The sequence below is a fragment of the Leptonotus elevatus genome, chromosome 13 (assembly GCF_054856555.1).
Source record: "Leptonotus elevatus isolate MCC_2025b chromosome 13, RoL_Lele_1.0, whole genome shotgun sequence".
NCBI lineage: Eukaryota > Metazoa > Chordata > Actinopteri > Syngnathiformes > Syngnathidae > Leptonotus > Leptonotus elevatus.
In genome coordinates this window covers 2,791,954-2,808,340 of record NC_141251.1, presented here as the reverse complement: position 1 = coordinate 2,808,340, position 16,387 = coordinate 2,791,954, and the positions used below count along the sequence as shown (strand labels likewise).

The 16,387-nt window shown below is 40.8% G+C and overlaps 1 protein-coding gene across 2 annotated transcripts in view; it reads right to left on the bottom strand.

The window, feature by feature from the left end:
• The window catches only part of LOC147163474 (ankyrin-3-like), an 89,774-nt gene that overhangs the window by 53,538 nt on the left and 19,849 nt on the right, over positions 1 to 16,387 (bottom strand). For both annotated transcript variants that reach the window (XM_086092920.1, XM_086092918.1), the window contains exons 2-8: positions 10,556 to 10,657; positions 8,792 to 8,890; positions 6,865 to 6,963; positions 5,336 to 5,434; positions 2,835 to 3,020; positions 2,678 to 2,698; positions 333 to 431 (exon numbers count right to left, since the gene is read on the bottom strand). In XM_086092920.1, coding sequence (XP_085949046.1) covers positions 333 to 431; positions 2,678 to 2,698; positions 2,835 to 3,020; positions 5,336 to 5,434; positions 6,865 to 6,963; positions 8,792 to 8,890; positions 10,556 to 10,657 — 705 coding nt within the window. The remainder of the gene's footprint in view (positions 1 to 332; positions 432 to 2,677; positions 2,699 to 2,834; positions 3,021 to 5,335; positions 5,435 to 6,864; positions 6,964 to 8,791; positions 8,891 to 10,555; positions 10,658 to 16,387) is intronic.

The window sequence follows — 16,387 nt, the reverse complement described above, 5'->3', positions numbered from 1 at the left end:
TAGCTAGCTAACTACCTACCAAGCTAATGTTCTACCAAGCTTTACTTACAACCAAAACAAATAATTTTTGCTTTATTTACAACCAAACCAAATGTATTTGTATATTTTGGAGCTTCAATTTAACTCGGTTAAACTTTTTATTTTGTTCATTTCACTCGACCGCAACCGCAATGAACTCCTGATTCAGCCATCTTGTTGACAGCGTTTATCGTAGGAGTTCGGACAATTGCGTTCAGGTGCGATCATGTGACGCGGCACGGCATCCCGATTGGTTCACATAAAATGCGTCGCGCAGTTCACCTCCCGGACGGCCTCGGTCGCGCTAGACTCACCCTGGCCATGAAGTCCACAGCGGCCCCTCGGTTCAGAAGCAGCGTGGCCACGTTAATGTTGCCGTAGTGGGCTGCGATGTGAAGTGGGGTGAAGCCACTCTGTTTGGGACACACACACACACACAGGCGAAAAAATATTGTATTACAAAGAATACAAACACACAACAACAGCAAGTCTACTCAGACAAGGACATAAATACTTCTTTTTTTTTTTTTTATTCCCCACCGCACTGTTTTTATTACCATCTGGTTATAAATGGTTTGAGCAAAACTTGTTTACAGCCTGCACACGTGAATACATGATATAAAACAGCATCTCTGGTGAGCATGATGCAATTTAATTATAATTATTTATTTATTTTTGTCATGTCATTAGATAAACATTCATTTTTTAGAAGCGCTTCAGATGACGCAATATGATAAGCGTGGTATTAAAGAGATCTATTAAGTCCCTACTGTAAGACCGGGGCACCGAATCGACACGTAGCACAGAAAGCGCAAACTGCACATACACATACTCACCCACACACACACAAAAAAAAAAAATAAAAATAAATAAATAAATAAAAAATAAAAATAAAGAGCAATGATGATGACATTTCCGAATGAACAATACTGAGCTCTTTATTAAAAAAAAAGAAGAAAAAAATAAAAAAATAAAGAAAGAAAGCGCAAACTGCACACTAACAAAGAGCATAGCGACATGTAATTCAGTTGTTTGCTTAAGAGATGGCCAAAAAATGACCGCGCAAATGAACACGACATCCTGAATAAGAGTCATTTCCTGGCTTAGTGAGCGACAGCTGTCCAAACGACGCGACAGTTCCACATTAAGCTGTGTAATCATTCCACATTAGTGATAATCCAGGAGAAAAAAAGGAGGTGTTTGCTGACAGATATTCGACGCCACAACCAAATACAAATATCTAAAAATATTATTATTTATACAGACCACATCAAAAATATTTTCTTATTTTTTGCATACATTGACATTTTAAGACATCAGAGTGTGCCACATTAACAAGCCCCGGTGTTATCGTAGCAACTAAGCTAGCCTGGTAGCATGCAAAACCGGTTTGTTGCGTGTGAACGCTGAGAGTCGCCAAAAGCCGAAAATGGCAAAGACGCAAATGAATTCACAGCATGTCAAAAAAAAAAAATTGGCAGATCCCGTGCGAACGAGCGCTCTTTGTTGGATTCCCATAATTAGGAACGGATCAGTGTGCGGGCTGAGGATTCTTTACCCTGAACAAGCTGCACATTCTCTTGAACGGCAGCATTGGCACGAAGCGGGTAAAAGCAAACTCAAGTATAATTGGACAAATCAAAGCTACAAGCATGGACGGACGGGCCCTCACACTCACTTTCTCATGGCCAATCCTTGAAATGATCATCGAACTTTGACACCATGAAAATTTAAAACACCCTCGAAAGGAGTTTGAGTCTTGAAATTTGCTCCAAAATGGCTGCTTTAACCCAAAATGGTTGACTTAAGTGTACATTTTCCGGCATGGGTCCTTGAGACTTTTTCGTTCATCCTGTCATGATCAACAAGTCCACCAAATTTCGTGTCAATCATTTCAACTCGTGTCAGGGGGTCATTTTTTTTCTCTCTCACTTTCTAGTAATGTGAGTTTTGAGGGGTCGTATTCATGTCCCTGAAACACGAAATTAGAGAACACATTTGCAAAAAGTGCTTAATTTGGTCTAAAATAAATAAATAAATAAATAAATAAATAAATAAATGAACATGGCAATTTCAAAATGGCAATATGGTGTAAATGCTCTTCTCTCAGCATTCACGCGCCAAAAATCAAAAAGTGTAGCCCGGCAAACTATCATCAACAAACATCACGGAGAATCTGTTGCCATGCGGGTTACGGGCAAGCCACTGCTGATAACCGCTCGACATGCTCGAACATACTGGTTATCATATTAATGGGTTTCATGGATCAAAGAATGATGCCATTGAAGTGGATTTTTTTCAGACTCAAATCATTTGCCAAAAATAACAGCCGAAGCTTCCATTTTAGGCGCCATGAAACCATTAAAATCAAGGAGAGCTCAGACACTCCGCAGTCCAGCCGAAAGGCAGCGAAACATGCGCCATTAATCCCGTATCGTTTCTTTCCAAGACTGTTTGCTACATGAGTCAAGCCATGGAAGAGGAGGAGGATGGTGTTAAATGGAAACAAGGGGGGGGGGGGGAGGGGGAAGGGGGGGGGGGACAAAGGGGCTTCAAAACTGCAGTAAGACTCGGGAACTGTTTTTGGGAAAGGGTTCTGTTTTTCAGACTTTATGAGCTGAGATGGAGAGACTAAATAATGCACAGAGTTGAGGAGTACCTCTGTTGTTCTATTCATCATCTACAAAGTCAGCCAAGAGAGGAGAGAACGTGTAGTTAGTGAGGAGAAGAACAAGTCAAGTGAGCGGAGGAGATCCTCAAAAGTGGTGGCAAGAAATCCAAAAATCAAAACAGGAAGTGAGCCTCGGCTGCCTCACCTTGGACTCCACGTCTGCGTTGTGGTCGTTCTGGAGGAGCAGGGCGGCGGCCTTGGTGTCGTCCTTGCGGGCGGCGATGTGCAGGGCGGGCAGACGCACTTTGCCCTTGGTGTCGTTCTCCAGGAGCAAGGAGACCACCTGGTCGTGGCCCTGCTGGAGGGCCACCGCCAGGGGGGTGAAGCCATCCTGGCGTAAAAACAAGAGACGGCGCTTAAGACAAAGAGCTCAGTCGCAATATTAAGTGTGAGCAGTGATTGAAGGTTGCCTATATACTGTACATTGTTAGTTAATGCTAATGCTAATGCTAAATGTTACACATGTTTTTAACCTGATGTATAATAATGACCTCAGCTGTCAACAAATATTTTTTTTTTTTAGAAAGGATCTGAATCGCTATTAGCAGTTGTGAAAGCTAGCCACTGACTGACCAGCTGCTAACAGCTAGCTGCTCAGCGTCATTTCCGGTATGTATTAAAAAAAAAAAAAGAAGAAATAATATAGCACCGCATTCTTGAAGTATAAAAGTGTTTTATCTCATTTATCATTGTAGAAAACATACACAACGTTCCAAATAATTAAACAAATGATATTTTTCTGACTTTCCTAAATAGTTAATGCTAATGACATCAGCAGACGTTTGAAATCAACTGTAAAAATTGAATGCCCCCCCCCACCCCAAAAAAAACCTTCAAATGCAATTTTTTTACAATTAATTCGCAAAACAGAGTTTAAAATATGACTAAAAAAGTCAACAAATATTGTTCAGAAGCAGTCGTGAAACTTAGCCGCTAGTTGCTAACAGCTAGCTGCTCAACGTAACATAAGAGTCGTTTCCAGTATGTCTTTAAAAAAAAAATGAGAGCATATAACACCATATTGTTAAAGTATGAAGGTGTTTTATCGAATTCATCATTGTAGAAAACTTACACAGTGTTCCAAATGATTAAACAAATGATATTTTTCAGATTTTCCGAAATAGTTGAAGCTAATGACATCAGCATGAGTTTCAAATCATCACTGTTAGAGTAAAAAGTGAATATTTTTGCCCCCCCCAAAAACAAAAAACAAAAAAAACTCTTCAAATAATTTTTTTAAAATTATTTCGTAAAATAGATTTTTTAATTTTTTAATTTTAACATCACTTCTTATTTGATAACAGCTTCACAATTAATCCATCCATTTTCGAATGACATTTATGCAGACTGCCACTTGCGTCGTGAGCGAGTGTTTTACTTCGGCTGGGCTAAAGCAGGTCCCGTGTTGCTCACCTTGGTCAAACTGAGTCTACTTATGAATAAAATATAGCACTTAACTTTACGTATGACTTCCAATGACATGTCCCCCCCATGAGCGCGTAGCCTGAGTATAAGTAGATAAGTTCTGCTTACGGGCCATTTTATAAGCTGCATGAATAATAAATCGCACAACATGTTAAACAAATGACGAGGTTATTGCATTGTTTTGCATTTCTAAGCCACTCCGTGTAGGGCGCTAATGTATGTTACATAAGGAAAATAGGATCAGCCATGCTCATTCGACATATGGAGCGCGGGGGGATGCGGAGCTCATCATTGATACGCTCAAGGTCACTCGACCTTTGCCCGACTGGCAATCAATAAAACTGGGCCGAGCGCACGAAGAGAACGTGAGACGGGTGGTGATGATGAAACGGAAGGACGAAGATGAGCTCACATGAATTGTACAGTAGAGAGCGGATGGTGTTCAAACTACGGCCCGGGGGCCATTTGTGGCTTGCCGTGCAGTTTTTAGTGGCCACGGCATATGTTAAAAGTAACATGTGACATGGTCCTTATCACTACTTTAACAAACTATTACAACTACTAACAATGCTAATGGAAAAATTTAATCATAATTAATTGCATGACTTCAATAGTTAAGTCACGATTAGTCGCAAATTTTATATGTTCTAAATGTACAATAAAATATTTTTTTCTAGGGAAAAATATGTTAAACTAATAGAAATATGGCTGCATCATTTAGTCATTGATACAGTAATTTCATATTAATTCATAAAATGGAGTTAAAATTAAAAAGTACTGTTCTGTAAAAAAGCGAGCGTGATATTGATTTGTGGTGAGGTCGTTTTTCTGCCACTAGATGGCATAATTGCATTTGTAAGACATTGGTGACAGCTCTATCTAATCTTTAACATGAAGTAACTTGTGAAATTCTGCACATTTTTAAAATGATAAAATACAACTTGACCCCAGTTTCCAGAAATATATACATTATTATTAAATTTATTACTGCTAAATTTTGACGTGTCTGCTGCGTTGCGGCTCGAATTCCCCCAGTAAAGGGTCGGTCATTAATCGTGTGTTAAAAAAGATGAGTGGAGTTAAAGGAACTTTAAATTAACTCAAAATGAATGCACAAATTTTGACACTCCTAGTAAACAATAATAATAATAATTGCATGAGGTTTCATCATATTTTGGCTTTTGCGTCAGTGGACTGGTTGAGAAGTTTGAGTTTGAGTACCTCAGTGGCCATGCTCTGGCTGGCGCTGTTCTCCAGAAGGAAGCGGACCACCTCCAGGTGATTCTCCTGGGCTGCCATGTACAGAGGAGTGAAGCCATTCTGCAGCGTGAACAAAACACATGCATGACATCACATTTAGAAACAAAACAAAAAAAACAATTAAGATGTTAAAAGTCGGTGTATCCAGCATTAGACTAACCGCACGACAGTTGTCAAATTTGAAGTTAAACATTCAGATTTCCACTTTTGTCCTACTAACTCATTCCCTCCCAGCTATTTTCACTGAAGCAATCTCCTTCGCTCCCGGCTGTTTTACTGGTTTAGCGAGGCCCACAGAATATTGTGTTCTATTGATATAAAACATGGAACCTACCAAAAGAAAGATTAGAGTCTCTTTCATCAGGAAAAAAAGTATATTTGTATCTGTTTCCGTTTTGTAGTAATTAACATTAGAATATAGCTTTCATCATTATTCACAAATCTGTTTAAAACATTATTTTTATTTTTGTTGCAAAATGGCCCTGGTTGATCTCTTATACTCTGATGCTACCTGCTGGCCGTTTTTGTAATAACTACCATTGCTTCACCCGTTCTCTGAAGTTCAGAAGCCGCATCAAAGCCTTCTGTATGCTCTAGCATAAAAAAAAAACACATACAAAATATATACGTTTTTGGGAGCAAATGAGTGAAGAGGCTATAGCATGACTAAATGATATTCCTCACTTCACTTCAAAATAGTTCCTAGGCCCCAAGATGGCACCAATGCCATATTGTTTTATTTGACATGGCTTTGGCTAGAGCCCAAAATTGGCGACTAGGCAAATTTAAGAATGCTAAATATGTGTCGGTTGTACTTCAACCTAACCTCGTCCTAAAATGCTCGTTTTTTTTTTTTTGTACTCACCTATGTAAATATAACATACACAGTAAATTCTGTAGGAGTAAATTTGACTTTTATTTAGAGTGGGGCCAAACAGACTCAGTTTTAGAGTCATATTAACACTTAGACGAGAATAAAATAAAGAATTGAAAACAAACATAAATAAAAGTCACTGAAGGGTGAAGGAACAAACTCGTGACCTTCAGCTTGGGAGTAAATCGCTCGTGTCAGCTGGAATCTTCGTAACTCCAAGAGACCAAAAACGATGTCTTTGGTCTCTAAGATAAGCAAACAGTAGGAGGGGCATCAGGTGGTAGAGCGGTAGAGTCTCCCAAGCTGAAGGTTGTGAGTTATTTTATGAATTTTTTTCAATTCCTTATATGACTATAAGTGTAAATATGAGTCAAAAATTGAAGGGAACATCTGTACTGCTTTGACGATGGCAGAAATAAGAAAAATCCGAAGACCTTGATTTCACCTTGACGTGACAGAGCAAGCATTAAAATGTGACGCCGGCGGCTCTGCGCAAGGTAGAAAACCTACTGGGCAGGGAGCCAGACCGAGTGATTCCCGAGACTTAAACATCATCAGGCGAAAAGGGGAAGCCACGTTGCCGTCTGCTTTGGCTTCCACGACTTGCGCAACTCACCTGAGATTGTGCGTTGACGCTGGCTGCGTTGGTGACCAGCTCTTTGACGACTTCCGATTGGCCGGCCAGCGAGGCGATGTGCAGGGCGGTGTTTCCTTTCTGGATTACATGCAAACAACCACAGGAATGCTGTTAAGCTCTCGCACACCTGTTCTGTGTGTGCGTGTGTGCGTGCGTGCGTGTATGCGCGCAGCCAAGTCTGTTTATATCCACGTCGGTATTCCGGTGACACACCGATCGCACTTAAGTTCCAAAGGCGTTCTCCGTAACTCGCACTGCCAACAATGTGTCACTTCCGATGCCACATTGAATGAATGAGCCGAGACTCGGCCATAAATAGGATTGGTCGCGGGAGGCTTTATCAACCTTTGACCTTGTCTAAATGACAAAAGTCACATAGCCAACTATTTTGTACTTTTTGCAGAGCTTTCTGACCTGGAAAAAATATATTGTATATTAAATCACAATCACAATACTAAGGGGGGGGGGGGGGGTGCAATTATATTACTGGAGAACACAATTTTTGTTGAGTTACGTCTCACAGCTGTTTTTAACCAATTTTTGGGTGTGGAATCCAGAACTGATCTCGTTTTTTTCTCTATGACATCAAGTTTTTTTTTTAGCTGTAGGATAGCCGTTTTCTTTAAAATAATAAAAATAAAAACAGCAATGTATATATACAGAATGTAAATATAACACTAAGATGAAATAGCTACAACCTTTGAAAGCTAAAAGTAGAAATAAAAAAACAGCATACATTAAAATAGAATTTGCAACGGTATATGGTATCAATTGCAACTGCACAAACAAGTTGCCACGTAGCTGTAGACGGGTCCAATCATAATCAGCTCTTCTTACTACAGTCTTACTACAGCTCAGTCAAATTTTGCAATTTTCGGCATGTCAGTTTTACTTTTAATCAGCATAAAAATGGAGCTCAACAGATTTTTTTTCTTCCAAATTCTCAAGCGTTAATTGTTGATTTGCTCTCAGGGTGATGAAGCGCTGCCTCAATGACAGAAAATACAATCCATGCTGTCTTTGTGGGGGCTCAAGTATTCTTGCAATACACTTTATTTTCTTTTTTGTCAAACGACATCCACCCCTCGTTCTTCCCCTTCGTCACCAAGGTAACGAAATCTATGAGTGGCACGAGTACTGACTCACTTGCAAAGTGTGCTACTGTACCCTTTTTTTAATTTTTTTTATTTATACCTCTGGAATAAGGCACGTGACACCTAATCCCTGAAAACTGCTTAAAATTGCGAGAAAAAATACAAACGATATCGCCTTTAAAAACAGCCATTTGCCAACGTCGGTGTCACGGATTGAACATCACGATGAACAAAGGCTTGACATCACCCACAATGAAACCCCCAAGACCTTCCACTAATCCCGCAGACCGCTTGGGGGGGGGGGGGGGGATTCACAATTGCGAGGCTTTAATTGGGAAGACTCTCGCCTTCTTCTTGAATATTTCATCACATTATGTGTTTGTCAGCAGAAGGTTTTGTAGCCTGTGGCAAAAGGGGGCGGGGCGACGGAAAAGGACTGCCAGACATTAATGGGGATAATATTTCCCCCTCAAAAGTGTTTATGAGCATCAGATGAAAGCGACTTTCAAATAGGCAGACCCCTCCCATAATGCACACCCCATTAGGATTTGTTGCATTCCAAGAAAAAAAAAATGCACTGCGGCCTCGTTTTTGTTCTTAAAGCACATTTAATACCGTTCCTCCAGCAGCGGCGAGGCCGTTAAATAACGCATAATTCAAAATAAATTCCCTTCATCCCCGCCTATCAAGTAGCGGAGGCTAACACTGTTTAATCCTTGCGGCCTATGAAAAAAAAATACATACAAGCGATCCAAATGGCGCTCTCTAAATCATCAGAGCTGCATGAGGTGGAATGGCGCAGCGTGGCTCACCTTGGTCGCCGCGTCCACAGCGGCGCCGAGTTTCAGCAGCTCAGATACAACCTCCACGTGTCCCTCTTTGGAGGCGAGATGGAGAGCGTTCAGGCCATTCTGAATAAAGGAAACAAAATGGCGTACAGGCATGACGGAAACCACACAGTAAGAGGTTCAAGTAACCAATGAGACGACGAGAGGATGGGCTCGATTTTTTTACGACTCCGCATCGACATTCAAAGCTTTTTTGGCAGCTTGTCTTCCAATCGGCTAATTTCGCAATCAGGCAATCTGCGCAGCAAATTCTTCATGTGTTTGCAGGTCGAAGAGTACGAAACCAAGCGAGTTGTGGATAAGGATAGCGGCGAGTCACGCTAGCTTTAGCTATACCAGTCACTGCTAAAATATTCATTAAAACGGGACCACGGGAACGAGGCATCATCGGCGTGAAGTAAAGCTTCATCTTTGGCAACAACTTTTCATAGCATGGCTAGCTGGACATGCTAAAAGCGGGAGGAAAAATTTGACCAAAAATTAAAATTAAGACAATCCGTAATACATTAAAAGATCAAGGGAATTAGAAACTGTGAAAAAAGATGAATAATTAATTAATACCTGTGCCATCTTAAAATATTGTTGTATTTTTATTTATTTATTTTTGCTTCTATGCTGGTCCATTTGTACAACGGCGTATTAGGGCCGCGTATAAGTATATATTTTTTGGGAAATATTCTGAGAAAAAAACTTGCCAGAAAAAACTCGCGAGTTTATAAAGTGGCAGATTTGCGGAAGAAAAAAAAAACGTACGAGAAATACACGTAGCGTACTACTCGGATGTTTGTGCCAATAGTCGGGTTTTCAAATAAGGAGATTGTAATTGCTTTGGCAGAGATGAACACTTTGCAAAGGTCCACATCCTGAGGATCAAGCATTTACGTTCATTTGTTAAAATGTATTTTTTTTACTTGTACATTTATGTTTACAGAATTATTATTTACACATTTTGGTATTTTTTTTGTACAAGTAGCTAAAAGTTGATATGTCAAATCTGCTGCTCTCCGTCATTCACTTGCATTCACCTAAAGTATGCTAGCTTCTGATTGGTTCGTGTTTAGTCAGCTGATCAGGAAGTGTTGTCGCTCTTGCTGTCTTGTATGACGAGTAAAGTTTAAATTAAGAGTGAATCCGTCTCCATCCTGCCTTTTCATTTTATAAACAGCGTCCCATTAACCACCAACGAATCCTCATTAGAATATTGCTACGCTACGCTACGTGTATGTCTCTTAAGTTTTGGAGTTTTTTTCTCTCGCAAATCTGCCACTTTATAGGCTCGCACATTTCCCAGTTTTTCTCGCAAATGTGGCAAATTTGCGAGGCATATCGCCTCCGCCCTCTAAAAAAAATATCTATTTACACGTGGCCCTAATATGCCGTCGTACGTTTGTCCTAATGTTAGTCCTAAAGAACAATGTACTGTACTTTGCTGAAAACGTGAGGATTCAATGTCATTGAATCATCGACCACCCCAAAATTTTTTTTAATCCCATCTAACAGAAAAAAGTATTGAGACACCTGATTATACTATCTATAGGGAGAAATTTTTGATTTAAATTCAAATGAATTCTCACTTATAGACAATTAAGATTCTTCAATGAACCTAACAAAAAAAAAATTTTTTTAGAATGTAGGAGGAAGCTGAATAACCGGCCATGTTGCCCCATTTATATCAAAATACCCCAAATTCACGAGTATGCGGTCCTAGGCAAAGTGTGTTCAACTCACCTGATTGCAAATGTTAATCTCAACACCAGACTTGAGGTAGTCGAGGACCTTTTCGAGGTTTCCAGCGCGGGCAGCTCTCAAGTAACTGGCATTGCTGTCGGACTGTCGGAGAGGCAAGCGAGAAACAGAGAGCGAAAGAATGAGTTCAAAGAGGAAAAAAAATTAGAAGAACTGAAAGAAAAATATGTGGAGTATTTCTTTTTTTTTTTCTTCTTCTTTTTTTTTCTACGATAAACGACACACACTTAGAAGAACTGAAAAATAGAAGAACTGAAAGAAAAATATGTGGAGTATTTCTTTTTTTTTTTTCTTCTTTTTTTTTTCTACGATAAACGACACACACTTAGAAGAACTGAAAAATAGAAGAACTGAAAGAAAAATATGTGGAGTATTTCTTTTTTTTTTTCTACGATAAACGACACACACTTAGAAGAACTGAAAAATAGAAGAACTGAAAGAAAAATATGTGGAGTATTTCTTTTTTTTTTTTCTACGATAAACGACACACACTTAGAAGAACTGAAAAATAGAAGAACTGAAAGAAAAATATGTGGAGTATTTCTTTTTTTTTTTTCTACGATAAACGACACACACTTAGAAGAACTGAAAAATAGAAGAACTGAAAGAAAAATATGTGGAGTATTTCTATGTTACCAGGTAGAACTCAGTCATCATTCCTCAAGACAAACGACATCAGAAGAGCAAAACGAGCATCCGCTCATGTCTGTTCCAGAGCATCCGTCTTTTTTTTTAAAAAGTGTGCGATTTCCTCCGATTTAAAAAGCAAAACATCCTGTGGACCGAAGCCACATGGACGCCAGCAGAGCTCCGGCACGCCGCTCCGTCGTAACCGTGCGCGTCAGCCGTCGCGTCCCAGAGGACGCTGAGCTTCCTTCAAATGCGAAGCATGTTTTCATTCCCGGCGGCGGCGCTTCCATCCTGACACCGAGAGTTCTCGGGCTGCAGCCTTCCCCCGAATGTGCCGGGCTGCCCTCTAGAACGGGGCTTTGTGTACTAAAATAAAACCATGAGGCAAGCATAATTCTGACCCCGTAAGAAAAAATGTGAGCAAAGGAGGGAGGGAGGGGGGGGGGGGGATGGGTTTGAGAGCGGACAAAAGAAAATGCTGAAAAACTAAAGACGATGCTTCGCTTTCCTACCGAGTTTATTCGCATTTTCTGCTCGCTTTTGTAACAAAGCGCGGGCGCGAGAGTTGTCGCTTCATAATAGAGGATCACAAAGCAAAACACTGCTTAGCTCCAGAATCTTCTTCAGCGCGAGAACCTGCTCGCCAAAACCCGCGATGAGGGAAACAAAAATGAGTAAACAAACGGAACACAGCATCACGCTGTGCAAATTTGCGAACGGAAAATATTTGACACGGAGTTATTTCCTGATTACGGCGACCTTTCAACTTAAGTTCATATCTCAGCCACTATCTTGAAACATTGTCTTCTTTTCTTGACAACCCCCCCCCCCCCCCCCCCCTCAGAGGAAATCTGGGCTCTCATGGCCTCTGCAACATTAGCTGACCAGCTGCGGAATGTGGCTAAAAATAAGATAATAATGCTTTTGTTTTGATTGACACAGTTCGATAGCTAAGAATGTTCTTCAATGTCCTGATCTCAAGCCAACAGACGCAGCGTGCGTTCCATCGAAGAATCAATATTCTTCAAGGCAGTCACCTGATCTCAACCCTATAGAGCATGCTTTTCAACTTAAACATTTCTTGACAATAATATCTTATATGTGACCAAACGAGTCTAAACATAACATTTTGATTCATATTACATTTGTGGAATATGAGTTATGCAGTAAAATCCAGATGTTTTTTTTATATCCATCTCGGGGGGGGGGGGGTAGTAGCTCAGGCAACAACCAATCACAGCTCACCCGTTTTCTGAAGCTGAGCTGTGATTGGTTGTTGCCTGACACCTAAGCAACCTTAGTCAGGTTTCCATCCAATTGTTTTGAATTTTTTTAAAGCAAATTTACTGAAAATGCGCAAAACGGACATGCGACTTATTGTTCTTTTTGGGGGGAATATTGAGAGGGGACTCCGCCGCTGTAGGTGGCGCTAGACACCATAGAGATGTGATCCACCCGTAATTTCAAAGAAGAAGAAGAAGAAGAGCAGGAAGCGACTGCGCCGTGCGTTGGCGTCGTGTGAGTTTGCTTTTGTAATTCTTGATCAACGGTAGCGTTTCTTTGCTGTTTTCCATCTGAAATAACAATATTAACTTCTTTAATTAATTCCAAAAAGATTTCTTAACTTATCTTACTTTATCGTCCGACGTTGCTTTGGGACTACAAACGTACGTGTGACGTAATATTCGGTCAAAACGTGCCACGCGTATCCGACCTTGTCAGCGTTTATTTGCAAAACCTGTTTCCATCGGCCAAAAGTTTCTAGTGTTTTAATTCAGTTTTATTTTCCGCATTTGTTGAAAATTCTAATAAAAACGGGTGGATGGAAACACAACTTGTGATGTCATCTTCAGTCGACAAGCAAGTGGCAAAATGGCCGCCTTCTGACATCAACAACAACTGCTGGATTTTACTGCTTGATTCATATTCCACAAACGCAATATTAATTAGAATACCGTATTTAGATTTTTTTGTGGGGGGGGGGGGGGTTGACTTCTACATGTCAAACATCTTTAATGAAAGCTAAATTGTTTTTATTTCACATCGATTGTGGCGAAATACTGCCGGATCTTAACTATAGCCTCTCCGATGACCTCGCACTATTTTGTCCTCATTCATTGCTTATTAAAGCCAAAGTTTCCCATGCAGGATAACATCTGTGCAGCACGTGTGTGTGTGTGTGTGTGTGTGTGTGTGTGTGTGTGTGTGTGTGTGTGTGTGTGTGTGTGTGTGTGTGTGTGTGTGCGTCTTTCTTACATAAGCAGTCCTGATGCTTACGAGCCCGCGCTTTTGCTGAAGCTCGCCTGCATGATCAACAAACATGCCTCTTGACGTAAAAAGTGCGCAGGTCAGAATGCGCCAACAAATACCACAAACACGTCGAACCCTGCGCTTGTGCTTTTATATACTCGCTCAGTTATCGTACGGGGAGAACGCCATGTGACAGATCTCCCGGAACATGATATGATATTCTCTTCTTCTTTACGGGACCGGCTTAAGTGGCAGATTAAATCGTTTTAAGTCGCGAATCACGGACCTCGTCGCTTTATCCCTTAATGCTTGCTGACCCAACATGCGGGAAGCTCCGCCTTCCTGAAATCTGTCCATTCAAGATGAAGGTGCGTCACGCAGGAGAGGGGCGGCAGATTTATACGAGGATCGAAGATCAAGTGCAGAATCGGATTTTGAAAGAAAACGGCGACGTGCGCGAGTACGGGTTAAGCCTCGGAGAGAAATATGACACACGAGGGGATGTGACGTTCAGGGACGGCCCGTCGCAGATTTATACTTAATAGAACTTGGCGAGGTCAGGAAAAAAAAAAAAAAGGCTCATTTGTGGGGGAAATGACTACAAACGTGAGAACTTAACATCCCACGTCTGATTAGACAGCAGCAGGCTTAGCCGTGTAATCTTAATAAGATTACGGAAACGTCTTTGTTTAAAATAAGAACGGTGGAAGCACAAGAAAAATATGCATTTTAGACGTTATACATGGATCTACTTAGAAAAAGGCCAACGATCATAAATGTTAACGCTATTTAATATTTCCGACTCCAAGATTGTGATGTGAAACTGAACAATAGCCAATTCGAACGCAAAGTGGAAAAACCTCACTCGGTGGCGGGTTTCCGATTTGTGGTCTGGATATTCGTTTTGCTCATTTATTCTGGGTGCAATTGCACTTTCAGCCACTAGATGGCGGCGCAGTATTTAGTTTGACAGTGCATATTTACAACGGGCGCATTAGGGCCAGGCATAAATATATATATTTTTTAGAGGGCGGGGGCAATATTCAGAGAAAAAAACCTCACAAATTTGTGACTTTATAAAGTAGCAGATTTGCGAGAGAAAAAAACCCTCAGTGTGTCGATACTTTTCGTCGGGTTTTCAAATAAGGAGATAGTAATCGCTTTAACCATAAAATGTTAAGCATTCGCCAGCGGCAAAGATGCCTCGCTGTGCGAAGGTCCACACCCTGAGAGGATCAAACATTTAAGTTAATTTGTTCAAATGAATATTTACTTGTACATTTGCGTTTCCAGAATTATTATTTACACATTCATACATTTTGGTATTTTTTTTTGTATAAGTATCTGAGTTGATGTGTCGAATCTGCTGCTTTGCGTCATTCCCTCGCATTTACCTAAAGTATGCTAGCTTCTGATTGGTTGGTGTTTAGTCAACTGATCAGGATCAGGAAGTGTCATATATGATGGGTAAAGTTTCAATTAAGAATGAATCCGTCTCCATCCTGCCTTTTCATTTTATAAACAGTGTTCCGTTAACCAACAACGAATCTTCACATTAGACTATTGCTATGCTACGTGTATTTGTCATAAGTTTCGCATTTTTTTTCTCTCAAATTTGCCGCTTTATAAAGTCGTAAAAGTGGCAAATTTACGAGTTTTTTTCTCGGAATATTGCCCCCCCCCCCTCTAAAAAAAATATATATTTATACTTGGCCCTAATATGCCGTCGTATATAAGGACTAAGACTAAGGAAGAAGACGGAAAACAAGAGTTTAAGCTGAAGATTATTGAATGTCAATTTTCCTTCAATCCTGCTTTTTACGCCTACAGACCGGTTCATTTTATAATATGAACCGCTTGCACCAAACAACATGCAATAAACATGAGAAGATGTTTTTCAATACAGCTCTTGTTTTGTTTTCAGGCCGGCGTGCGGCAAAAGAGCCAAATGTTCCCGCGAGCAACGAATAAACGCGGAGGGTTGATGTCATGTACCGATGATTCTGGCTGAGCTGAGTACGGCGCGGCTGCAGCGCTTTTGCATTGTTCTGCTTGATCCCCTCACTGTCCTGACTAAACAAAAAAAAAAAAAAAACACAGAGGCCAGCTACAAAAAAGCCCGGGGGCAGCCGGCGGCAGGCCCCAAAAGGTGTCTGCTGCCAAACACCTTTTGCACTCACACATTTTCCTCTCATATCACAAACGAGCGATGCAAGAACTCCGCAGGACGCAACACGCTGCGAACATTTGGCATTCGAGAAACACGGGTGACAGAATTGTTTGCGTCGTGGGCTCCTGTGAAAACACGTCAAATGTAACAAACATGCGACAATTCTTGGTATCGTCACAAATTGTCCCTTCTTTATCATTTCTGCGTCTTAAAGAGAAGTCAAGACAAAATTGAGGGGGCCAGATCGAGCCCACAGGCCTCGGGTTTGACACGGGATCTTGAACCTTCTCTTGTTTCAAACGTACAAACCCTTCAGTACGCAAATGCTCTCATAACTGCCAATTACCGAGGTTGCTATTTTGGGAAACAAACACGTCTGCGCTCCGCTGGCCCAAAGACAGGAAAGGAGATTTGAGCAATACTGCAAAAGCGGTCCTGGATTAACAACGGCGTTCCGTTTGCGACGACTTTACCATGAACTTGCGGTTAACACAAATCATAATCACAGTAAATATTTACGATAACATAAAAAAAAACACTTCTAGGCCATGAAGAGAAAACAAATGACAAACGTTGAAGGCGCCACAGTCACATTCAACAAGCTAGTGGTTAGCCTAGCTTAGCATAAGGACTTGCGACAGCTGTCAAATGTGCCGATTGTACACGAAGGCGTGCAAACAAAACACGAGACTTGTACGGAAACACATTTCGGATAACAAGGGTGGGCAATTATTAAAATCGATAAAAAAAAAAAAAAAAAAGAG